The sequence below is a fragment of the Macrobrachium nipponense genome, chromosome 34, assembly GCF_015104395.2.
Source record: "Macrobrachium nipponense isolate FS-2020 chromosome 34, ASM1510439v2, whole genome shotgun sequence".
In the NCBI taxonomy this organism is placed as follows: domain Eukaryota; kingdom Metazoa; phylum Arthropoda; class Malacostraca; order Decapoda; family Palaemonidae; genus Macrobrachium; species Macrobrachium nipponense.
In genome coordinates, this window is record NC_061095.1 from 11,164,617 (window position 1) to 11,192,036 (window position 27,420).

The window sequence follows — 27,420 nt, forward strand, 5'->3', positions numbered from 1 at the left end:
GTTAACTGTCACTCCCTTTATTAGTTCATTTCGAGATTATTACTGTTTTGATATGAGTCTCTCTCTCTCTCTCTCTTCTCTCTCTCTCTCTCTCTCTCTCTCTCTCTGTACCACACTTTATGTGGACCACCGTTCTGTGGATTTGAATGAAGCCAAGGTAATGGAAGAATTTAGAATGTGTACGAGTTGAAGAAAAGCAAAAACTACTTTTTTTTTTTCTTGATATGAACTATCTCTCTCTCTCTCTCTCTCTCTCTCTCTCTCTCTCTCTCTCTCTCTCTCTCTCTCTCTTTCAGGTTTTTCGTTATGAGATATATTTTATTTCATCTTACAGGCCTCATCATTTATTTACAATCTGTTGCTCTTTCTCTCTCACCACTCTAATATCGGATCTCAACTCACCTCTGAATATTCCCCCCTCTCCAACTCATACACACACACACACACACACACACACAGAATGCTACAGGATATCTTATTGAGGATAACGGCAACGACGAGTAACCAAGTCCCCATTCATCTCGTTCTGCAAACAATGGAACATTGGAGCTTACTGTCACACTGGGAAAAATTAAAAAAAAAAAAAAACTCGTCTTAGAGAGGGCTATAAAAAAATAATAAGTTCCTTGCCTTCACTGAGAGCCACGTGGATAAAACGGTAAAAGAAGCTGAATACTCAGTAGTGGTTTATTCAGAAATTGTCTAATTGTGTCGAGCGACAAAGAGGAGAGGTTCTCTTACGCCTTAGAAACAACTAGCATGGTTTGCTGCTGGGGCAGTCTTTTAAGAACATCATTCTAAATAATATTTTATCTGTAATAAATTCACTTGGCCCACCGATCCAGAGGTATTGGTATTGGAGACTTTAATTCTCCTAATGCAGTAGGAGTGGAGTGGAGGTTCCATAACTGGGTGTTGCGACGGAAACTAGGAATTTAAACAGCCTATTAAGTGTATGTGAAATTCATAATCCCCTACTCAAGGTATCATTTGGATGGAGGCTAAACACAGCCAGGAATAGTAAGCACAATCGACGGAATTTTCTCATTATAAAATCCAAGTATAGTTCTTCGTTGGAAGTTCTTCGATTTCAGGGTCCGGGTTCGATTCCCGGCTCTGCCCACGCGGAATCAGAGGGGTTTATTTCTGGTGATAGAAATTCATTTCTCGATGTGGTTCGGATCCCACAATAAGCTGTAGGTCCCCGTTGCTATGTAACCAATTGGTTACTAGCTACGTAAAAATATCTAATCCTTCGGGCCAGCCCTAGGAGAGCTGTTCATCAGCTTAGTGGTCTTGTTAAACTAAGATATGCTCAACTTAGAACCTAAGTAATATCCCACGGCAATCAGCTCTCTCCGATCACTACGCATGTAATACTGCATATAGGTAATATCATTCACACTTCCTCTCTGCCTCTCTGTCCTTTCTGGGCACTCAGCCTCCACAAGGCAAACTGGTTTGAAATCTAGATCCTCTTGTCTATGGCTTGGAATGATGAATTGTTTAGAAACGAGTCGAGTTCTAAAATCCTCCAGATTATTGCATTTAAAATTTGAGTACGTAGATTTAGACAAATTCTCTCGTAGATATGAGAATATACCAGGTAGGACAACCTACTTAATTCCGAGAGACGGGAGTTTTATTTCGAAAGAACTAAAAGAAACCGAAGACTAACGTGTGAAATACTCGAGGTATATCCAATGTCAAAGAAGCCGAAAACCAAGTCGATGAAAACAATGCAGTAAAGAATATTAGTAATGACGTGAAGTTCGTCTTCTTATACGCAATTGCAGCTATAGTAGTATCTGAGCCCACAGGTAATTTTCTCGCTCTTTTGACGAGACCATCTCTCTCTCTCTCTCTCTCTCTCTCTCTCTCTCTCTCTCTCTCTCTCTCTCTCTCTCTCTCTCTCTCTCGGCGGATGGGTCTAGTTTCTACAATCAGTTGAGCTGAAATATGATTTCGATAAAAAGACAAAGACTTGTCGTAGGTGTTCGTTGCTCCTTCAAAATGCATATCATTAAAAAGGATGTCTTCGACGAGGTACTCTCTCTCTCTCTCTCTCTCTCTCTCTCTTCTCTCTCTCTCTCTCTCTCTCTCTCTGACCTTTTACGTTAACTTTTCCAAGGCAGAAGATATTATTCGAAAATGAGATGGTGTGCCCAGCGGGAAATTTCGCCATTAGCGTTGTCATTCCCACACTTTTTTTTTTTTTTTTTTTTTTTTTTTTTTAGGACATTTCCAACGTTGTCAGATAGTTTATTTTTTATCTATTTCATATTGTCCTTGTTATTAATAACGGCAAATTCAACTGTATTATTTTCCTCACTGATTTTGTAGTCCACTAGTGTTTACCTTTTTTATGTCCAAAGTTCACTTGACTTTTTAAGACTTTCTGTTCAAAATCTTTTGAAATGGATTCTGTTGTATTTTTTTTTTATCCTCCTTTCATTGGATAAAAAGTCCATAAAAGTTTGTTTTACTTAGGAGATATCATCGTGGATATCACGAGACCCAAGCCGGCGAAACTGACTGCTTGGAACCTTGTTCCAATTTCCTTGAAATCCCTCGTTGGCATTTTCTGCTGTCTTCGGAATCCCTTGATCGCCTTATTCCCTCGACTTCTACGTAAGATGATTCCGTAGTAGCGTTGATAGTGTCGTTTACCTATTTTCTGTACGTATGTGTATATATATACTATATAATTTATGTGTATGTATGTATAACGTACAGTATAAAAATATAAATATATATATATATATTATATATATATATATATATATGTGTGTGTGTGTGTGCGTGTGTGTGCGTGTGTGTGTGTATGTATGTGTGTAAAGGGATTATGGGATAATGAGTTAACATGTATTTGGAAGTTCTTAAGTTTTCATGGTGTTTTAAAACTCTGAAGGTATTATACAGAGTAAATTTTAAGGTATTTAAAATAAGTATGTTATTTGTGTTTTCAAGAGCCCAGTATGGCTTCTCCGTAACGGTGACGTTATTCGATGATTCTGTCTTCGGTTAGTTTTATGTATCGATTTTTATTTCTTCATTTCTCATTGTTTATTTTAGAGGAAAGATGTTGCTCATTTTTAAACTAGTAGCTGCTTTTGACTGCATCTTGGTTTAGGAACTATCACAGGAACCCATTTTCTCTCTCTCTCTCTCTCTCTCTCTCTCTCTCTCTCTCTCTCTCTCTCTCTCTCTCTCTCTGAAATTAAAAAAAAAAGTGTTTTCGTTCTTAGATGAAACTGGTCTCGAGCTTCTACTGGCCCATTCTCATGCGAGCAGCCCATAGAGAAGAGAAATAGTAATAATAGATAATTTGGAATAATTATTATTTATCTCTTACTCTATGGATAAGGAAACTACCTTGTAGCAATCTACGTGCTACGTATGATAGAATCAGGGTTAATTAGTTTTGTACTTGGATGACTCGCTGTGTTTTCCGACAAGGTTGAGATGTAATTTCATAAATCGCTGTCCAGATCTATTCATTCAAGATTTTTTTTAAGCCTTTGGTTTGTTTATCTAGACTCGTTTCTTGGTTCTTATTATAGATCCTGGTTAAAATAACTAACGCGCTTCTTAGTCGAATTCTTGTACGTTTAAAGCGGTAATATCTACTAAATCCAGACGATATATACGTTATACCTGTATATATATATATATATATAATATATATATATATATATATTATATATATATATATATATATATATATATATATGAGAGAGAGAGAGAGAGAGAGAGAGAGAGAGAGAGAGAGAGAGAGAGAGAGAGACTTGTACCTGCGTTGATACATCTTTTTTTATGTCTCCCGTTCTGTTGCTCTGAATTTTCAGATTATTCGCATACGGACGCAAAGCTTGATGTTGCAATTTAATATCCTTTTCAGTCATGTTTGGGTTGAATGCTTGCCAGTTTTTATTAATAATTATTCTGATTTTCAGGATAAGTTCGGTTGTTTGCCAATGGAATCTCGTTGTTAATATTTTCGTGAGTTTTACGACCGTGACATATGCAATAATAATAACAATGATAATAGCTTTACAGTATAAAATTCAGTCGTTCGTTTTAGTGTAAACGGAAGCTCATTTGAACATGTATTATAATCAATAAAAGTCTGAAATTATTGGCAACAAACTCTCAGTAACGTGCGAAATATTGACATAAATTCCAGGCTCTCCTCTGGATCGAACCCAGGCAGTTCGTTTTCCTTTTGTTTTCTATTTTTTGTCCTTTTGAAACAGATGCACAAAACCTATCACCGGGGCTATCATCATCACGGCCTCCGCTCTTTTTGTTGTTTACCTTGGCAGGCAATTCGGTCTTCTCTCTCATTTTCTCTCTTTCTTTTTCCCATTAGCTTGCCGATGGGGAAATCATTGTGCCTCGCCTTTTTTCCTGTCCGTTCCTCTTATGATGGGAGGCAGGGCATGGAGGTGTTTGGGGGAGGGAGGAGTCTACTACATACGTTTTTAAGGAGTCTCATTTTTGACTAAGCTTAATTTCTTGTAGGTTGAAGATTGGAAAATTCTACCCTCCATTTGTTGGAGTGCTGTTATAATGAAAATGAACTCTTAAACATACATATACATACATACATACATACATCTAGGCAGCCATTAAAGTTTGTAGAATGTTACATGACATTTAAGGTAGTCTTGCATGCGTTCTTAATGTAGATAGTGTAATAAGAATGTAAATTATTTGACAAAATTGCATTTCTCCCTATGAAAACGGGAGCTGTTGATGCCACTTTTATGTTTTATTCTTTTTATTATTAAAAGACTTGTAAATTTTGTGTGAGTCATTGTTGCCGGGGCATTGGGTTATTTTATTAAAAAATAAAATTGGTCAAGAACATTGACTGCCACAATGTAGAATAGTATTGCCACATTGCAGTAAACGTGCACACTATAAGGGGCAAGAAAAGTATTAGATTTTTTCTTTCTCTAAATATTGAGAACTACAAAGAGCGCACGTCAAATTCTGGCTACGGTTCAAACAGAGCACCCGGATATTAGTGCGCTTTTTATAGGGAATCCACCGGAGGGAAAGAAATGAAAGGACAAAATTGCACTTTTCGGAAATCCAAAGGTTTCCTTATCTCGCAATAAGTTATATTTCCGAAAACGTATTATATACGTTGGCTGGTTTGAGATTATAGGTTTTACCTTGTATAGATTTAGAACTTTGTGTTCATTATTATGCAGTTTCATTATACCTATTCAGCTAACATTCATGCCTCATTGTGACCCAGTGTTTGTTAATTTCAGATTTGACTAGAGGGAGGTTTGTGGGGTGGGGGGGTAGGGGGAACCCTCTCTCAAGCCCACCCCTTTTACGACATTGGGACCGGTCGTAGTGGATAAGCTCATTTTGGTTCTAATTTTCGCATTCCGCTGTCATTGTCATTTACTCGTTAAATCCGATGGTATACAGTGTAGCCAGTTTCGGTGTATGACCTGTTTCTGAGTAGCAGAAACTGTGAAAAGGTGGGAATGATTTGTGGTTGTCTCCATTTTATTCATGGACACTCCTTTGTCCCTCATTTCTTTGTCATGCAGCAGTAGAAAATCTTTTTAAGAAGGTGACCCACCCTGGGATGGATGGAGAGAGAGAGTGGGGGAGGGGGAGGGGGTTGTTCGTGGAATGCAGTATGGGAAAGGAAGTGTGAGGTGGGTGAGGAGGTAGGTTAGGTAGTTCTGGTCCTGGGAGGAGGAGGAGGTGAGGGTGTAGTTGTCTGCAGGATTTGGGTGGAGATGAAGTCGAGAGTTCTGTAGGGAAGGTGAAGGACACTCTGACCTAGAGAAGCATTTGGGGGGATATGCTTCAGGTGGGTGATAAAAGGAGGAGCTGGAGACAGCAGGAGAAAGCGGTTAAGGAAGGCAAAAGGATAGATAGTCTTCCTCCTCGGCCTGTGGGTTGGCCTCGAGGCTCTTTTGTTGTTATTTAGTCATAGCAGCTAAATATGGAGAGTCCCTGCCCTCTCTCTCTTTCTCTCACTCTCTCGATGCTTAATCTACCCGACCCCGCCGTAAGGTGAATGCCAGCATTTTAGAAAGATTTTCTTTTTTCTTTTTAATTCGTAAATACCTCAGACAATTTCGTGCGAAACAGGTCGCCGTTTAGGTGGCATCTGCGTTGACCCGGATTGAACTTGAACTAGGGAATTGTGGATCATATTATTCCATACTCGTCGGCCTATTGTTCTGAGGAAGAGGCTATTGTTACAAGTCCTTTTAAGATCATCGAGTGATTGATCGATTCACCTGGCCTGTCAGCTGCCGATGGGCGTTTGCGTCATTTAGTATACTGACGCGAGTGTTCAGTTTATTTTACTTTGTTAATCGGTCGATTCAGTTGGCATTGCAGATTCGAAATCAATATGCAGTTTCTTAATTCGTCGACATATTTGTCAGCGAATCACTCAGAAAGCGTGATGGGTAGTTAATTATACCCTGAAGGACATCTCGCAATACCCAGCAGTCCAGTAATGTTCACGAAACGCGCTGGTTTGTTCAGCACTTCTTCCCAAGGAAGACTGGGGCTTATTGTCTGGAGGTGAATTCATACCCGAGGGCGATGTTGCGACTCGGATTGCAAGAGGAAGGCGAGAGAAAAGCATATGTGGGAGACGAATAAAAAGGACCACAGAAGTAGCCTCAAGTACACCGGCTCCAGGATGTAAGAATCTTTCCTGCTTTTGAGTTAACTTTTAAGTGACGTCTTTCATGTTTTGTGCACCCTGGAGTTATGTCCTCTATTATTTTTCTTTTTTTAGTTTTCTGTAAAAGAAAACTATTGAGATGGCTATTTGTCTGTCCGTCCGCACTTTTTCTGTCCGCCCTCAGATCTTAAAAAGTACTGAGGCTAGAGGGCTGCAATAGGTATGTTTGATCAACCACCCTCCTATCATCAAACATACCAAGTTTCAACCCTCTAGTCTCAGTAGTTTTTATTTATTTTATATTATTTAAGGTTAAAGTTAGCCATGATCATGCGTCTGGCACCTCAACAACACAGGTCCACCACGAACGGCAGAGAGTTTCAGGGTCGTGACTGAGAGTTTCATAAAGCATTATACGGTTCTTTATAGCCTAGTATGGCGTTAGATTCCGTTGTCAATCCAAAGTAATCAATACCTTGGGCATTCGTTTTCAAATTAATGTTTTGCGAGTAAATATGTCGTAGCTCAGTGCGTATTAGAACTTAAGAACATTAAAATTTCATGTTGTTCCAACGTCGCTGATAATTCATTCATAAGTGGCCAACCTCCCGCCGCTACCATTTACACGCGATAGCGTTAGTGCCAGCCCGACTTGGAGCAATTTCAGCCTGGGAGATGATGAGCCCTTTCGAGGCAGATAAGAGTATGGGCGGCTGATTATACGCCACTGCTGCCAGGTAAGATGTGGTGGCACTGCTGCTGTTTCAACGGCCTGTGCTGTTGTTTTGATTAGAGACTTAAAGCTTATACCCAGAATAAATTTTCTCTCTCTCTCTCTCTCTCTCTCTCTCTCTCTCTCTCTCTCTCTCTCTCTCTCTCGTGTTTTCAGTACTATAGTTACATCACTGGAGAGAGCTTCGATTCTGATCGAGGTTGGACCGGTACGAACTGTTTCCTTTTTAAACTTTTTAAACTTAAGCATTAATTTCTGTCCCGACATATTAGTCGATTCTGATGGTGGGTCACAAGCGGACGAGAGAGGTGGAATATATATATATATATATATATATATATATATATATATATATATATTATATATATATGTGTGTGTGTGTATATATATATATATAATATGAGGGAGAGTACGAGAGAGAGAGAGAGAGAGAGAGAGAGAGAGAGAGTGAGTTAGTATAGTTTTCAGTGCAACCTCAACACATGCCTCGTCATATAATAAATAGCGGGAAAGCCTTTCAGAGGTAATCTTCAGTTCACTAGGGTGAATCCATTCATCAGATAGACTCTCTCTCTCTCTCTCTCTCTCTCTCTCTCTCTCTCTCTCGCTCTCTCATCTCTCCTCCTTCTCTCTCTCTCTCTCTCTGACCATCTTCGAATTTCTCCGTCTCTCGTCTCTTACCATAAAAACAGAGACCTTGCCAAGCGTCTTGGTGACATAGAAAAAAAAGTTTCACGAAGTCCTTTTACTGCTGTTGGATTTCTTGCACTGCGTCAAGTATCGTCTGCTGTCAAGATTTGATATAAATGATCAGATCTGCATTTTAACGCATTATTGAATCAACTAGTATATTTTAATGTTAACGATTTCGAATTAAACTTTATTTCTTTATGTACTTTACGCAAGTGCAGTACATTTGGTAAATTTACCATGTTTAGTACAAGATCATTATTATTGTTGTTGTTTTATCACGTTAGCAACTAATGTATACTGGGCCACGCTGCCCTCCTAAGAGAATTCATGATTAATAGCTTATTCAGAAATATCTTGGCATCATTCCTTTTGATGCGAATTGATATTGAGGGTCTGGGAGCTGTCAGTTTCTATTTTTGTAGCAATCATTACGCAGTAGCCAGGTGGAGATGATTCGTATTGATGTTGTTTAGACCCCTTCAGGGCTACACTTGACACCTGTGTTTCTCGGGATTCTGGATTGTTTTTCCATGTTTATTCTTGCATAGAATGTATGAATGTATTTGAGTGAATATGTTTGACTAGTACAATTAACAGGAAGTTTATGTAAGTCAAGTCTGAATTTTATGTTAACTTAGGCTTCTCTTGAAAAACATCAACTTTCAATTTTGTACTTTGCCCATCCTTAGCCACTAGGACAGCTCCTGAAAGATAAATGTTCGTTTTTGAGGGCGCATTAATTAGTCTTTTAGAAGGTTTGAAAGCAGAATACTGTTCGATTAATTGTTTGCTATTCTATTGATTTTCTTAACTTTAACTATCGTCTGAATTGACTTCATGTTCGTGTTACAGAAAAATCATTCGTTCGTAATTTGTTTCTGTTGTCGAACATATGAATGATTTACCAGTTTATTATGTTTCGCTCACGCAGTGAAAATTGTGACATAATTTAAACCGTCATCAGCATTTTTTTTTTTTTTTTAATCATCGCTGCGTTTCAGGAAAAATATTAATACCAGAACCCGCGTTTATATTTATGCCATCATATTTTATTCATTTGGCTTTTCATAATTACTAGTTTGTGCAAGCTCTATTTAATGTTCGGTCAGCATTTATTGCCACGTGACCATCGTCTGTTTAAGAAAGATGCCATTTTGACTTCTTATTTTTACCCTTCTCATTTTGTTTCTTTCAACGCTGTAATTATCATGAGTTTCGTGTTCGCCCTGTGTGGTGTGACTGGTGAGGCCTCGGGACTAGCAAACGGGGAATTTTTCCGTCTTTTTTCCTTTATTAATTAATATTGGATCATTGGTTTTCTAAATGTTATTTGTGTAGTATAAAGTGATGAATTATCATTTAACATACATGGCATCAAATACACATTTCCATTGTGGGATACATACGTACATACTTACATACGTATACATGACATCAAATACAAATTTCCATTGTGGAACACTTACATACATACATACATACTCAGTGGACAAAAATACAATACAAAATTTACATATATATTGCATCTAATACCTTAATTTCCTTTCCTTTGTGGGAACATAACTACAATACATACATATACAAATCTTGTGGGACATACATACATATAAATACAAATTTCCATTGTGAGACACATACATACATACACATACAAATTTCCATTGTGGGACTCATACATATATACATACACACTTACAAAGACGAGTGAGAGCAGAGTAAACCCTGCCATCGTTCCTTCTCTCTTTACATAATGAGGCTCTTTACGGGAAGTTAACGGACTCTTTACGAGCTTATAGAACAGTACTACAGTTAGACCACGTGAGCGCACCTCTTGCAGAACCCTATAATGACTGTGGAGATCTGAAGAGGTTTGAAACCTTTACAGTGAGCTTAGAGATGAGCCTCCTCCCTCCTCCAGGGTATTATAGACCTTTTAGATGTGTATATACACAGCACATATGGTTTCTTAGATCTCTGTCAAGGAATACGGCGTACTTGGCGGTCGTGAGCTCAGTTTGTGCACTACAAAGGTTTATGTAACGACAGGTGAGAAAGTCCGAAAAGAGTCTCATCTTCAGTTTTTCAAAATCCACGCGTTGTGGAATTATTAATGATACGCATGTTATTCAAATAACAATACATTCAATCAGGAGTTATATTGATATCCCAATGAATTCAAAACTTCAGTGAGGATGTACGGTGACATTCCCATTACAGTTCGACACGCCAGGGGAAGTTACCGGATATTCATTATAATTCCACGCTCCGTGAGGAGTTACATCGGTAGTCATCATAATTCCACACTCCATAAGGAGTTGCAATGATATTTTGTTGTAAATCGATTATCCATAAGGAATTATTCTTGTTTTATGTCATAGACTTTGGCCTTCTCAGTGGGTATATCGCTTACAGTTATGTGTGGCTCACTGCAGAGGCTACTGGTCCTCAGTCGAGAATAACTCTGTAGAAATGTCACTAACTGAAACTAATTTACAACCAGTAAAAATGCGCCGCAGTTTTATGATTCTGTATAAAACCATCAACTGTGAGTATGACCGGCAGTTCTCCAGTTGCTCACCAGATGTGGTAGAGTGAAGGTGCGTCCCACGGCTCCGGAAAGCGCTGCCGGATGCACGATCGATTGCTAATTTTAACCTTAAATAAAAAAAAAACTACTGAGGCTAGAAGGTTGCAGTTTGGTATGTTTGGTGATTGGAGGGTGGATGATCAACGTACCAATTTGCAGCCCTTTAGCCTCAGTAGTTTTTTTTTTTTTAGATCTGAGGGCGGAATGACAAAGTTTTCTTTTTACAGAACACTAAAAATATGGGACTTTAACCTTGAACATATCGACAGTTTTGAGGAAAGAGCATAGAAATTTTGAAACGATAGGACCAGGGTGGAGGAACGAAAGTTTCAGAGCGCCATGTATGCCACTGCAGCACACAAAGCATAACGAATAAAAAAAATAACTGTGTTCAACAATGAACCACTGAATAAATAACGGATATGATTTAAAATTGTTGTCAATATGCACGAATACGGGTATGATGAGCCCTTCATCCAAACCCTGATAGATTTCTACGTTAGCCATCACTTTCGTTTCTTTCGACGACATCGGAAGAATGATATTGATAAGAGAGAATAAACAGGAGTAATTCACTTGATAGAAAACGTTGTTTGATTTTAATGATATTAATGGGTTCAAAATGCCAGTTTTATTTTCGTACATGATTTTTACGCTGGTTTTGAATGGTCTTAAGTTATTAAAATTTGAAGAGGGATGCCACTAATTCTGTCATCGCTTGGTGAAGTTAAGGCCGTCAACATCTCTATTGCAAATCCTTTCTTAAAATGACATGTAAGCACTCAAAATAATACTTTGACATGTAAGCACTCAAAATAATTCATATGTTAATAATAGGTATTGCAAAAGGTTATTTGCAAAAGATGATAGCAAAGCTCAAGTTTCCTTTGGTCAGGAGAAGCCAGTGGTCGTGCGCAGTCTGTCTCTCTCTCTCTCTCTCTCTCTCTCTCTCTCTCTCTCTCTCTCTCTCACACACAACTGTGGCGATTACTGCTGCTGCTGCTGCCAACTATCTACCAAAATAGAGAAACTCCTTATTCCCTCACCCTCTCTTTCAGAACATACGTCGAGCCTTAACGATGGAAAGTTTTTTTTTATTTTTTTCTATTTTTTAAGGTTAGGCCTGGTGTTTCGCTTTCACCTTTCTGAATGTTGGCCACAGGGGCAGAGTACCCACCCATTGTTTTCATTTCAAGAGAGGACTTTGTTTTTAGTTGGTTGGTTAGTAAAGACATGTGCCCTTCTGAACGGCGGCCCTTATGTTCAGAAGCGTCGTGCTGGTCAGCTGATTTTTAAAGGGTATTTTTCTCTATACTTAGTGGGCATTCAAGCCCTTGGAAGCTTGTCTCACAAGTTATTGACCCTCTTGGTTTGTTCGATGTTACTTTATGTTCTTGCTGTTTGTTGATAATCCTGCTTGACTTTTGCGTGTCCACCATGGTTGTTCTGTGTGTATGTCATACATACATACATACATATACACAAATATGTATGTATGTATGTGGTGTGTATATATATAATATAATATATATATATATGTATGTATGTATGTAGATATAGATATACAAACACACACACACACACACACACACACATATATATCTATATATATATATATATATTATATATATATATATATATATATATATATAATGTTTCTCTATATACAGAGTAGTATAGATAGGTGAGAAGGCGTTTCAAGAAAAAAACATTGTTTCGATGAGTGACCGGTATTGGTCAGCGCCACTCACCGCATTCGTACAGCGGACTCCAAGTAGGGCCTGCGGTCACGACCGCACTTTTAATTAGTTCTGAAACCCCCCTTGACGGTCGTCGCGGCCAATGGTGGTTGCGTGGAAGGAAAGGAGACGCGTGGGTGGCTGAGGAGGATGAGTCCTGTTTGCAGTAGGAGGTTTTCCTACTGTTGGTGGCGTTTGGGTCTTATTGCAACGTCACAGGGAATCTGACCGAATCTTGCTGTCCGAGTCATTGCCTCAAGTCGCTTGCTTGCATTCCTGACGATGTCGTTAAACTTTATTTGAAAAGTAGCCTTTGCCTGTTACGAATATCATTGCAAGCACGTGTAGTAAAGTTGAGGTTTTTCCTTTGGATGTTTTTTCCCGTGCGTTTTTCCTTCTATTGTTTCCAGCAACCCGGAGTTCACTTTCGGCCCTGTCACCTCTCTTTCCACTCTTGTGGCTTGATGTGGAGTCTTCATTCCCATCGCCCTTCTGAAGTTAATCTTCCTTATCGACCTTTTAGAAAAGGATTCTATGATGTTAAGTTAGCCCGGATTTAGATTTTCACATTTTTCTATGGCATTTTTCTTTTGAGATAGGGGAAAGAGATAAATCTGCCAGTGCTTATTATTATTATTATTATTATTATTATTATTATTATTATTATTATTATTATTATTATTATTATTATTATTAATATTATTATTATTCTAAAATGCCATGCGTTATTGCCTAAGTTTTGGTATGTGTGCATAGATTCGTTTGTGCATTTATACCAGTTATTTTTTCTTTTATTTTTTTGTAAGTTATTGCATTTGGGTTCATAAAAGTATAATTTACACTCTAATAAACCTCTAGACTTGTACCAAATACTCAATAGTAAATAATAATAATAAAATATATAATAATAAAACTAATAATAAGAATAATAATAATAATAATAATAATAATAATAATAAATACTTGTAAACCACATATCTTGATTCACTTATTTGTATACTCTCTTAGATGACTGCCTATGCGCTGTCGACACGTTAGAGGAAATAAACCTAAGACAACTGAAATCTATAAATGTCCGTAGGAAACCTGATATACCAGCTACATGCTGATGAGAAAAAGATAATAAGAAGACTTGAGAAGATTCTATATCAATTAAATGCCGTTGAAACAGCTATAATATAAAATGCTATTGTCTTCAGAGAAGGCCTCGTTCATAATAATAATAATAATAATAATAATAATAATAATAATAATAATAATAATGTGATTTCGGTGATGACAGCCCTTTTAGCAGCATCTTCACCCCCCACCACTTTCATAATGACTTAGATTAAAAACTTTGAAATGTCTCTGTAAAATCTCCGTCTTTTTATGAAGGAGTGAGAAGTTGAGGCGCCATCCCCTTTAATATCACGATGTTTCGAGGACACGAAATAGCGAATGCATGTGACATTGAAACTCGAAACCTCTTTCTGCTGGACTGATCAATAATCCATTGTGCTTTCTGCCTTGGGGCAAATCTTGTATTTACAGTCCATTCATTCGCTACTTATCGGTAATCAATGCAGTTGTATCGTAGGTTTAAGAATAACTTCCCTGTTTGCTGAATAACCTTCCTCCTGTTAGGGGGCTTGATTGGGGTGGGGTAGGGGCTGCTGAATGGGGCGATATCCCCGGGGAGAAGGATGGAAGGTATTGAATGCATAAATCAGCTGACTTCGGTGCTTTTGACGGCAGATGCATTTGGATTCCTCCTTTCGTGGATCGCTTGTTTTATAAACGATCACGTTTTCCATTAGCATAAATTGTAACAGGACTTGAACAAATTCGTAGGACTCCTTTCTTCTTTTAGCTTTGCTCGTATGTATCAGAGAAAGAAAATGACGTTTATAATGCAGCAGTCGCTCACATAAAAAGATGCGAAAACCCAATGAGGAAATGGTTTCGTCATTTTCTGGAAAGCGATGTTCAGGGCCCATTACTGAGAAGGGCCATTTCTTCTGCTTGGTTTACCGTGAATGCTAATCTCGCCTAACCTTCAAAAAGCCTAAAATTGTGGATAACAGCGCTTGTGTGTATGTCACCCAGACGAGGCACTGCCGTAGTTGTAGGTCACAACAGCAGCAAATAGGAGCGGTTGTTGCAGGGCTTCTCCGGTTTAGCTCTCGATGCTCGTAAATTCTTTGTGTTCTTGAGACCCTCTGTCTTCCACAGTTGAAGTTCTCAATTATTTTTTAAGATCCCAGCTATTTTTACGCGTTAAATTTATGCAAGTGGCGTTTGTAGACAGTTCGCGGGTGCTTCAATTCCGTTACTTTGATTTTTCCTGGAAAACTAAGGAGATTGTATCTTTTCAGTTTTTTTTTTTTCTGGGTGTGTGTGTCTGTTGGTAGATGGTCTTATTAGATGTTGCTCGAGGAAATGATGTAACAAAAAAGTAATTCTCTCTCTCTCTCTCTCTCTCTCTCTCTCTCTCTCTCTCTCTCTCTCTCATCACGACTTTCAGTGACCAATTAAATCCAGGTGGGAGGAAACCTCTTCGAAGAAACCCTTAATTCCGGCATGTTAGAACCGTTCTACAGGTGCTCTCTCTCTCTCTCTCTCTCTCTCTCTCTCTCTCTCTCTCTCTCTCTCTCTCTCTTTGTCGTTAGTAATGTAAATCTATAGATCCCGCAATTCTAACTTGCATTCTACCTTATTTTGGTATTGCCTAAACTGCATATGTTTTTGTTTTTGTTTGTATTTGTGAACACAAAAGATTCTTAACGCAATACCAAATATGGAGAGTTGGGATGGACGCTAAAAATCTTTAAAGGGTGTTTAAAGATTGCTCCTCTCCCAAAAGTCTCCCAGAATGAGATTCACACTGGCTGAGTTGTGTCCTTTTGCCATTTTATTGCTTTTGGAGGCTGGGATTGATGAGGTGATTCTGGAATTTCTGCCGTTACAGCCTTGAAGGTCACCGACGCCGTTGAGTGATGGGAAAATGTGTGTAGATTTGGTTAAATCTAGATATATACTCCAAAGTAAAAACTGTCTTATTTCCAGTACAGGCTATAGCACTAAGCGATTATTATATTATATTATATAATATATATATATATATATATATATATATATTATATATATATATATATGTGTGTGTGTGTGTGTGTGTGTGTGTGTGTGTGTGTGTGACAATCAGCTCATTGTATCTTATTTTGTCTTACGATGATAGTAATAATATTGGTGTATTTTATTTTAATTTGCTGTTGTTCCGATTCTCGTAGCCAGTCACCATTTTTCTCTCTCTCTTTTTTTTGTGTGTGTTAAAATTCATAGTTATACCTCAAAACTTGTATCTTCCAAGCTCTTTGTTTTCAGGACTCTGGTGCCATCAGGTTTCTTCGCGTAAGATTTAATTTTGTAGCTATTTACTTCGAGGTAAAAAAGCGGGGAAGTCTTCATTGTTTTTCCTTATGTTGCGAGAATATACTTAAGAAACTATATATATCTTAAAAAGCCATGTACTTAAATGCTTTGGTATTTTCGAGATTTATTATTATTATATTATTATTATACCGCCATAAATTTTCCTTGTTATTTAGGAGATCATGATCTTACATACAACAGACATTTATCTGATTTCAGTGTTTAATTTTCCTTGCCTTATTGCAGTGTTTATTTCCAGAATGTGTTAGAGTGTGTTGTATGTAGCCTCCCTTATTTTCAATTAGGGGGGGGCGGGGGGAATTGGGTGACAGGATTTACGTGAATCTTTGTAGACTGATCTCGCCCGAGGAGGATTCGTCTTAACACTTCTATTTTTGTCGTTGCAGTTGGAACCTCACAAGAGCGTAGTAAGTGTGGGTCAGCAGCCCAGCCCCGGTGGCCGTTCCCCCGGCCAGCCCCTCTCTCGGGAACAGCAGCAACAACAGCAGCCGCAGCAGCAGCAGCAACAGCAAAAGGACGACGTCAACGGCGTCTTAGAGGCATCTCCCATCTACGTCACCAGCGTACCCAACTTGACCTCGGAAGCTCCCAGGGCCAGATCCCGGTCGAGGTCATCGACGCCGAATCGTACGTCACCTAGTCCGCGGCGGCATCACTCTGCCCGGAGCTCTCGGGAGACGCCACCCACGCCTCTGACTCCGAGTCCCCGGCGGGAGGCGCCCACGCTCAAAAGTACAGAGAGCAGCCCTAGCGTTGACAGGAGCTCGAGGCGTTCCAGTAAGCGCAAGAGCTCCACACGCCTCACCAACGGCCACCACGGAGGGAGTGGTAGTGTTGGTGGGGGAGGAGGAGGAGGAGGAGGGGGGGGAGAAGGCAGTGTTGGAGGAGGAGTCGCAAGTGTCGAGGCGGAGGTCGAAGCTAACAAAAGTGGTGACGAACTTGAACTGACGCATGACTTGAACGACACTTTAGACGATACGGAAGAGCTCGATCAGGACGAGGCGCCTGACACACAGTGTGATCGAACTGACAGCGAGGACAAGCTCGACCTCGAAGGGGCGTGTCTCAGTGAAAGCGGAGACTCCCTTCCCGGCACGCCAGAGAAAAATTACGGTATTGTGAGATCGGACTCGAAAAAGTCCTCCAGGAGCAACAGCCGGCGAGATAGGGCATCCCCACGCGAGGTCCTCATCGATCACGATCACCAGGAACACAAGTCCTCGGCGTCAACCAAGACTCCCGTACACGCCGTCAGCAGCTGCGATAGCCGGGACAGCACAAGGTCAGTGTCACATTGGTGTTTGTCTGCTGTCATGGTTAAATGCCTTTCTTCTTCTCGATCCAAGTGTTACCTCTGGTTTCTTTGGGATATCTGTATTTTAATCATCTGGCTGAGCGCCTCTTGAGCCTCAAATCCTAGCCAGACCTGAGGGAAATTATGGAAAATGGATACGAAAAACTGGACTTAGCCCAAAAGTAAGACGTGCTTATTTAAAAATTAGGGGCGGAGTGGGGTGGGGGAGGATGAAAGAGAAAATGGCAAAGTAATGCTGTATAGAAAAAGACTGTAAACAGAATACGGGGAAATGGATCGTCAAATAATAATAATAATAATAATGTTAATAATAATAGTACTTATCACATTTTTTTAAGTTCAGGTACTTTTTACTTTAGTCAGGTGTTTTATGATAGGACGATATAGTGAAATTGAAAAAAAAAATGAATTGTACTTGGATTGGTGATTTATTAAGAGGGACGCAAGGGTGCTATAACTTCGAAATAGCTCTAAAGCGTAATTTCTTAAACCAGCTACGAAGTAATAATGTAGAAATAAGTTGCATGCCTGTATTGATAAAAAGACGGATTTAAATACGGAATAAGAAGTAGATAAACTTGTATACCACTTGTCAAAACATTTCACAAGGGATAATTGTGATGGTAAAATTTTGCGAATTGTTGGCCCCCTTTGTATCGTTTATTCCGTGCAGAGTAACCGTGCTTGTCTTTGTTCGTCGTACCGCCCAAAGAAATCGATATTTAACAAACGATTGGTCATAACCAGGTGTGGAGCCACAACTTTGCTGATATAATATTTGACATCCCTAGACCAGGTGTGTGTAGGCACGTATACGTTATTGAACAGAGGAAATAGTAGAAAGATTTGTAACTGTCGCGATCTTTTACGTGAATTTACATCTGTTCTTGGAAATTGCTTTGCGAGTCTTTGGGATTGTGCATCATACAGGTCATATGGCAGTCAGTGCAACCCGCGTTAATGATTGAATGTTTTGATCATTATATGTGTCCATTGCAAGATGCATTAATTCAGTTTTGCTTCGATGTTTTGTTTGTAACTGTATCCTTTCTTTTATGAATGCTTATTCATTGTGAATTTTTAATGGGTGGCACATGAATGATGAAATATAAAAACACCCATTCATGTAGGGTGTTTGTACTCGTAGGTGCATCCGGCTTAGTCCAGGAGTCAATTGCTGGCTTCCCGTTACATGTATTGAATTCCTGCAATATGAGACAATGGGTGTGCAGATGCTGGAGGCGTTTAGTGTACCAAAGACATCCATGTAAAAGGTGATGATTGTGAAACTTGTCAAGGAAGTTATGATTTTTACAGTGAGGGCGTTAACAGTAACACTGAGAACTGATTTTCCAGTCATTGTACCTTCATTAATTAGGCAGCCTGTTTTGCTTTGGTGTGAGGCTTTCACGTATCCGTGGCGACCATAGAATTCCTCGCCGTCAGTATCGTCACCTTTGGAATGTTTATCGACAGAACCCGCATCATCGTCTCTCATCATTCGATAGCCTTGACATTGGGTAGGGTTACTCGCGAGGCTAATATCCCCAGCTTTTTCTGTTAAAGACTTAGGCCCCTTAAATGTACTTCAAAGGATTCCGTCTCTCTTTCTCGCCGTTTGACGACGGTCATGCCACAGTACATTAAATGCCTTACAATTGCGTCAATTTGTTTTCTGGGAAATGCGTAGCAGGGTTGAAATTTGCAAGTTTTATACCGTAGAGTTTTAGAAATTGTAAAGTAACTTTATCTTATGTGGCTGTATTGTGCATTTCAAGGAGTGTGTGTGTGTGTGTGTGTGTGTGTGTGTGTGTGTGTAAGAATGCAAAATGTAAGCCATATCATCTCTTTGGGAGTTTCTCTATATTCGAATTTGAAATAAACAACTTTGCTTATGGAGACATGAATGAAAATCGTAGTAGCTCTATAGTCTTATTGTATCCGGGATTCATTTTATTCCTTCATAAGAAACAAAAAATAGCTTCCAGACTGCAAACGTGACGGAAATGACCATGGCTCGTAAATAGGCATAATTCTGCAAACCTTCCCGGGATTGATTCAGTTGCTGTATAATAATTAATGACGATGCTGAAGGATCTGTAACGCCTGCCTGCAAAATATAATGTAAGTGGATTATCCTTATATGATTCGTTGAATGACGTCAAGGCTTAATCAGCCCTGTTGTTGTTGTATTCTCTCCGGTGTGTCGCAGGACGGGAAATGACAAGTCTTGGCTCTGAGAGTCCGCCAGACAGTCGGTCAAAATATTTTCGTTTGTATATGAACCTTGTCCCGCCTCCTTTTTATCTTTTTTTTTTATTTATTTATTTATGCATTTCAATGTAACTTCATCAGTTTATTATTTTCATTCATTTCCATTAAATTGCACCTTCGTCGTAAAATATGCATCATGACTTGTCGTGTTTTCTTGACATATAATTTGTCACAATTTTTGGGGTAATGGTGAGGTCATTTTCGTGTAGAATTCCTCGGAGAAGTCGTGCTTCTAATAAAGAAATAGTCTTGGTAACCATCGTGCTTATGTTGACACACCCTTAATATTTTGTCTTCAAGTGATAGTGTACATTTACCTACCACAATCTGACATTTTTATTTAGTTTTTACGGTCTATTTCTTTGATATTTTTCGTACAAATATTGTGTATAAGGCACTGATAAGATATTGAAAATATACAGTCTACGAAAAATATTGTGTAGTCTGATAAGAGAGAGAGAGAGAGAGAGAGAGAGAGAGAGAGAGAGAGAGAGAGAGAGAGAGGAACACAATTTTTTTATTTTTGCATCAGAGTAAATGACCTTTCGCACATTCAACTGCGTATTGCTATATTCATTCTTGAATTTCTGATTTAAGTGAAGAGAAGAAATGGAAAAACTCTTTACGAGAGAGAGAGAGAGAGAGAGAGAGAGAGAGAGAGAGACTTCCGTGGTATGAGATGCCCGGAGCATTTTCGCCAATAACCAAACCACCCAGTCGTTGTGATTAGAGGTCACGCCCTAAACCTTGATACCCCACCACCCCCCATGCCCCAGGGACCTCATCCTCTGCCGTCTCAGAGTTGCCCGAAGCCCTTGGTCCCTCATCCATGAAAGTGGCGAGCAACCAGACCGAAAGGCCCTTGCAGTCGATAACAAATTCTTGCCCTTGTTGGAAACCCTTGGCGATGTGAAGCGTATTAAGAGTGATTTGGAGAGTATGCTATGATTGTCTTTATTCCTTACGTGCTTGATGGCGCGCGCTACGCCGCGCTGCGCTGGAACCCGGCATATGTCTCTTATCCTCCCGACCCCTTTCCTACCCCGCCATCACCCGGGTTGGGCAAACAGGTTTGCTGGAAGAGGGTGGATGAGTCATGTCTACCCTACCCTCCTGATCCCCTACCTACCCCGTCATCTCGGGGTTAATTAATTATTATAGATCGGTAAAGGGTACTGGAGTACTTTACGGGTAATGTCAGTATGTTCAACCATTTAGGAGGGTGTTCCTGAGACTGCTTTTGTATAAATATTATATTATTGAAAGGGTTATTGTCGAAGTAGTAAGTTGTATTTTGCGTTAAGTAAACGGCTGCTTATTTTTGAGTGATGATATTAATAAGATTGTTTGGGCATTAGTGTCATTGTTGTCATTCTTGTTGTTATCGCAAGGCATCCCATAAGTTTATTTGAAAATAGCCATCACTTGGCTCTTGTATTGTACTTATAAATTACTAATTTTTCAAATTGATAATAATAATTTTCACATTGATAATAATTCTTTGAAAATTAATAATATTATTTTTACATTATTAATAATAATTCCCTTCAAAAGTATTTTACCTTGAATGTATCGCAACCAATATGACCAAATATTTTTTTATTTCCTTTATAGATAATGAACCTCCCATTCTGGTCACAATCGTAATTGAAGTCGTGCCTGTCATGAAACTTTACTTTTGTTAGATCAGGACCTAGCCGATGGAGCCGTAGAGAATCGTAAAACCACAAACTGTGGGTTAATAAAAGTTAAAATTGCACATCATTACCTGATTGCTTGCTGATGAAGATACGTGTTCATGAATATACAGTAGCCATCTTGTTAATTGCGCTAATGTCCGTCGTGTACTTTTGAACGTATTTGGAAAACTGTGTAGTTATTGTATAAGTTATAGTGTGGGTGCTCGCGTACGTGTGTCAGCGTGCAGTAATATCAAAGATTTCAAGCACGTACAACAAGCATAATTACATCTAATCAAATCTCCCATACAAATCTTCATTAGCTTTTGCCGGTAGTAAAAATATCAGGTGTCTTGCCAAATCCACTCGCATCTCGGTGCACAAAATTGTGTTTAAAACTGGTCAGGTGGCTGAGGTAGGAGAGACGCGGCATGTCCTTTGGCCTTTATAGGAAATGAGAATTATCAATAGATTTTGTCCCTCTCTCATGGCCGTCCTGAGACCGGATAAATGAGATGAACCACTGCTTTTAAAAATGATATTGTCGTCATGGACCTGAGGAGTCTGGTGTGGTTGGTAATGGGTTACAATGAGGAACTGGAATCCACACCAAGGTGAACGATTGTTTGTATTAACGTAACGAGAGACGCGTGGTTGAGAAGTGAATGAAAATAATGTCAGTCGATAATATAATTCAATTAAAGTTAATTGGTATTGCCTTTGAGTGCCATACCCCGTGAATTGAATGATGAAAGGTTGCCCTCCTAAGTCTGAAGAAGGGCTATTTGGCAATAATACAGAACTGAGCTAGGAAAGCACTCTCGGTTTTAATCAATAAATGATATACACAAAATATCCGACAACTGAAAAAATTGCCTGTCTAAGATTCCGATTATTGATTCAGGAAAGTGTTTCTTTTTTGTACGAACGGTTTGTAGCTGTTAAACTTAGTTCCGGATTATCTAACCTCCCTCTTTTCAAAAATCGATTCTGTCGTCACTTAACAGGTGAAATCCATTAAAACATTAACCGTTCCAGGTTGACAGGCTTGGTTTTTACTTATTTATATATTTATTTTTTTACATTTTTTGTGTGGGTAGGGGCCAGCGTTGGTTCGTCTCGATCTCTACACCGAAAAAGAAATTTGAAAGAGAGATAATTTACTGATTACCAATAGTTTTATCAGTTTTACCTTGAAGGACGTTGCATACCACCCCGAAATTCTTCTGTGAACTTACAGGCCACTGACAAGAGAGGCTGCTTCCGAGCCTGAATTCCCGTAGACTGTCATAAAGACCTTGAGGTGTTTGCAGATATATGGATACACGCTACTTTTTATATAGTAGGATTTTTTCTACGGGTACCAGCAGTTAGATAAATTCTGTCTCTAGCTGTGTGACTGATTTACAGTTGCGGCTGTGATAAACAATTTGTTACAATAATGAGATGAAAATTTTGACTTAAACCGATATAATCTGCCATGGTTGCCTCTGGAGCTCCATATGGAGGATGCATTCAATGCTCGATTTCCTCTTGTGTTGGCAAATGGTAGAAAGTAATTAAATTTGAGCATCTCACGCAGAAGTTGCTTATTGTCACGCTATAATCTTCTCCCTAAAGTTTGCCACAAAAGGACGTGCTTAGAATTGCACAAGTTCTTTACTTGATGCTTGAGTTGATTTAGAGGGAGGGAAAACCTCATGGTTGCACAGGTCTGGCTACTGGGCAGGGGAAATCATGACCACAGTCTGACTAAAATTCTCACCCTTCACTGGCTTTTTATCATAGGGCGAGGTGAACCTTAACATGTCAAGAATTTCCAAGCACCCAGAGGCTTATAGTACAATTCCATTTCTTGCGGGTAGTAACCGTCAAGACCGCTCTGGAGTACAAGGTCTTCCATTATCTTAGAAACCGTAAGTCCTCAGGATATGCCAAGGACGGTTGTACGGCAACAGCTTCTACTTTCTCTTAATGTAGCCGCTCCCCTGCCCTGGCCTGGGAGGAAAATGAATGCTCCACAGTCCTATATCCTGTTATGGCCGTGGAAGTGGAAATCCTTTGTTCCCTATTCCTTCTGTTTAACTTTGGTAGTGCCTTACTGCAGCTATTTCTTTTGTTACAATTACTCATCCTCTGGAAATTTCACCTGTAAGAGATGCTGATCATTTGAATAAGCTGCAATGAAAAGATGTATGATGCAGTTTCGGGAGAGAGGATTGAAGATTATTATTAGTATTGTTCTAAAGGGTCCACAATAATAAAAAGTGTTAAGAGTCCGTGTATACACGGACTCTTAACACTTTTTATTATTGTGGACCCTTTAGAACATTATACTCTCGCGAAAGAGAGTTTTTCCCTATTATTATTATTATTATTATTATTATTATTATTATTATTATTATTATTATTATTATTATTATTATTATTATTATTATTATTATTATCATGGAGGTTTATTCATAATCGTTCTTCATTACAAAATAAACGGAACATAAGCTGACGATGCCCTTTTTGTGTAAGGCGTTGTTCGATGATTGAAGTGTATAAAATCACTAATAAAAGCAAGGTACCCTCACTAGATATATAGACGCAGTGATGTGAAGTATCTTATACAAGAAATGTAGAACCAGATGATTTTGATACTTGCAAATAGCTTGCTACAGACATACGTTCATATGTACCTTCATTTTTATTCCTAAGTAAATCAGACCGTTACGACGTAGCGCCTTTGTGAAAGAAATATTTTTGTGTACCTTATATGTGTAAAATTAGATCATAGTTCTGCTGTTACTTTTTATTATTATGGTATTCACGATCGATTGTTACTCTCAACAATTAATGGTGTTCACCTAAATTCAACTTGAACCTTGCATTTGTGACCTCTTACATTAGGCAATACTAGATTATTATTTTTACAGCAATCACGACGTTGTAAATTTTGATTGATGTAGTCTGCTGTTTAGATCATATGTAGTTCTACTGACGCAAAGTACTCTGTAGATAAATAAATTAATATATAGAAAGGTAAATGAATGCATGAATGGGTTAACAAAACAGATCACTAGGAGCGTACTGATTGTGGAGTGTATTTCCCTTAGAATTCATTGCCGTCTTCTCTCCTTGAAGGTTAAATACGCCTCCTCCAACCCGCAAACGGCCACACCGATCTGTTCCACCAGATGGTATATTTGAACGTATACTTTTCAGCCGCTCGCTAATGTGGTCTGGAAGTTTAAATTATATTGCTTCCAACGCAACCACTCATTTAGGGTTTGCTCTGGGGTTGTTCGACAATATGTGCATGTTGACCCTGTGCTCTTGTGTATAGGCTAACAAGCACATTGCAGTAGTGCTCTATTCTCCTTACTGGCAAGCTCGCTCTCTCTCTCTCTCTCTCTCTCTCTCTCTCTCTCTCTCTCTCTCTCTCTCTCTCTCAACATACACACACACACACACAATGGTTAGCACTTTAATAGTCCTTTCTGTATCTCATTATGTCAAGCATGTAAACGTCATAGTCTTCTCTCTCTCTCATAACGTTTGGCATGCGAGTGGTCCTCTCTCTCTCTCTCTCTCTCTTCTCTCTCTCTCTCTCTCTCTCTCTCTCACAACACACACACACACAAAATAGCTCTCTCTCTCTCTCTCTCTCTCTCTCTCTCTCACACAAAGCTTAGCTTGTAACAGTCTTCTCTCGAAAACCCGAGCTTGTAAACAGTCTTCTCTCTCTCTCTCTCTCTCTCCCCTCTCATCTCTGCTCTCTCTCTCTTCAAAAACTAAAGCCGAGCATATAAACAGTCTCTCTCTCTCTCTTCTCTCTCTCTCTCCCAAGAAAAATTCAAGCGCACCACTTGTAGCGTCTTGAGTAACTTTTTATTGTTTTTTTTATTTGTTGTTTTACTCCTCTTTGGTGTATCCTCGCCCGTTAGCTTTCTTCTTGGAACCACGTGATTGTGATAGTTTAATTGAAATTTGAAGAAGCAACATATTAATAACGTTTGGAATGTAATTGCTCCTGATTTGATCTCTCATTGTGCGAGTTTTGAAAGTTTGTGGTGATGGTGTGACGCGCCAGTTTTGCCTTTCAATATTGTTTGTTTGTTATTATTGTTCCGAGCGAGGGCTTCCCGGTAGGATATTTAGGTTAAGATTTAAAGAGGAATCTTGTTGGTACTATAGGGGTTTTAAATACGTCATTAAGTCTCCTCCGAATATGTCATTTTTTGAGCTATACATAACTTTAAAAAATCACAGTAAATGCACGTGAATAGACGCGGGAAAGCGCTTGGTGCACTGATCTTCTGCCTGTCATTTTCCTGTGGTATTCGCTTGCAAAGTGAATATTTAACTCCTTTTTTTATAAATAAAAACGATGAAGAGGTTTAATCGAACACTATGATTTTATATGATGTAATTGTGTGAAGGTTTTCCTCATTACCGAGCTAATAATATATCAAATTAGAGTTGGTTTTACTTAATGACGTGAAGTTCTGTTGAAATTGAATACAGGTTTCTTGGAACTAGTATGTAATTTTACTACTTAAGATTTAAACTGAAACAGTATAATTACAGGAGTTTGTTTAGTGATATTGAGATTGACGTTTCAGAAATGTAAGTGAAAAAGTGTTGTATAGTTTAATTCACTGCATCTCATAATTATTGTGGGAACATTTTCACGACTGTTGATCACGCGTTCGCTCTAAAAAGGCAAGCTGGAGTGGAACGTATTCTTTGACATTGGTTGTGCTTAGATGGAAATGACTAGAATCAGTGGACAGCAGAGTAGGCACTGCCAATTTGAATACTTCACATTTTCCAGTGACAATATCTTTGCTTTTAGGTAAAGATGGAGTTATTCGTGTAGTTCATCCAGAGATTCTAACTGTGTACGTACCATCTTGTTGAAGAAAGGGTGGTGCCGTCCATTTACATTCAAAACAAATAATGCCACTTATCTGTTAGTGAATCTGCATTGTTACATGCTTTCTGAGAGTGTCATTGTTCTGAAAACAAAAAAAATGCGGTCTTTGTACGAGTGGAAACCATTAGCGCAAAAACATATCTTGAACGAGGATTTCGATGTCGCAAGGAAGTCGCGTGTTGCCATTCGTCCCGAAGAAAAACATCATCGTTTCGTAAAAAGTTCTCTGTAATTTGTCTGTGTCTGTCAGTTTCTGTGTCTGTTTCGCCAACCTACGTCAGCGAGCGTGCAGTCGAAAACTTCAATTCTGTGTATCTCTGTAACCAGAACAGTATACGTATATAGGATCTTTAACTAAAATGTGTTGTCTCTGTTTGAACGTATGGATGCACCTTGCTCCGCCCACGAAAACTCTCTCTCTCTCTCTCTCTCTCTCTCTCTCTCTCTCTCTCTCTCTCTCTCATATCATCGCCTCGATTACGAAAACTTTCAAGGGTTTTGTATATTAAGCGCGTGTGTGTGTGTATGTTCGTTTGTGTATAGGGGTGGTAGTGGCGTGTGGTTTGGTCCTAGTCAGCTCTCACAGTCTTGTCTAGGTAACTGGCTGTTACTGACACGGTTTCTATGTGAAGTGGATCTGTCGGTGAAGTGTTAGTGAAGAATTCGGCCGAATATTTATTTTTCTCCGTCATGGATTGTTCTTAGTGACTTCCTTTGAGAGGTTTCGAGAAGGATGGTTTCCTGTTCATAATTTTTTTTTTTTTTTTTTTTATCGCAACACGTTTTTATAATATTTCAACGGGAAATTTTGCTAAAGGATGATTTGCTTGTAATATTTTGAAAAGAATTTAAGTGTTGCAAAATAGTTAGTAAATATTTGCTGCAGCCTGATTTTCTCAGAAGTTAATCAAAATTGTCAAAAGATTATAAGGATTTAAGATACTTTTTTGCGATTATTCTTTACAGGAAGATTTCCTCCCTCCAAAAAAATATGTCACTTTGCAATTTAAGCGAAAATGAGTCGATCGATGTTACCGAACTTTAGCGAACGTTTAACGACCCTTATATAATTATTATACGAGATTGTGTGTTACTGTCACTCCCCGAAATGATGCCTGAGCAGTGAAGATAAGACCCCGAGAGGAAGATTTTATGCAGCAGCATCTATGCCTTTGCCTGTGGTCGGCTTCTTCCATTTCATGATGGGGTTTATGAAGGAACGTGGCGGTTATCCCGTTCACAATACGGGCGACGATTACGTTCACGGGAGCTACGATCATTCCTCGTCCAGGATGTACATAAAAAAGAAAGGAATTCGGTGAGTATTTTTTTTTTTTTTTTTTTTTTTTTTTTTTTCGAGAATGT

At 38.9% G+C, this 27,420-nt stretch overlaps 1 protein-coding gene across 6 annotated transcripts in view; it reads left to right on the plus strand.

Moving 5' to 3' along the window:
* LOC135207903 (uncharacterized) overlaps window positions 1-27,420 on the plus strand; it is a 574,434-nt gene that overhangs the window by 455,360 nt on the left and 91,654 nt on the right. For all 6 annotated transcript variants that reach the window (XM_064239823.1, XM_064239826.1, XM_064239824.1 and 3 more), the window contains one exon: window positions 16,250-17,145. In XM_064239823.1, coding sequence (XP_064095893.1) covers window positions 16,250-17,145 — 896 coding nt within the window. The remainder of the gene's footprint in view (window positions 1-16,249; window positions 17,146-27,420) is intronic.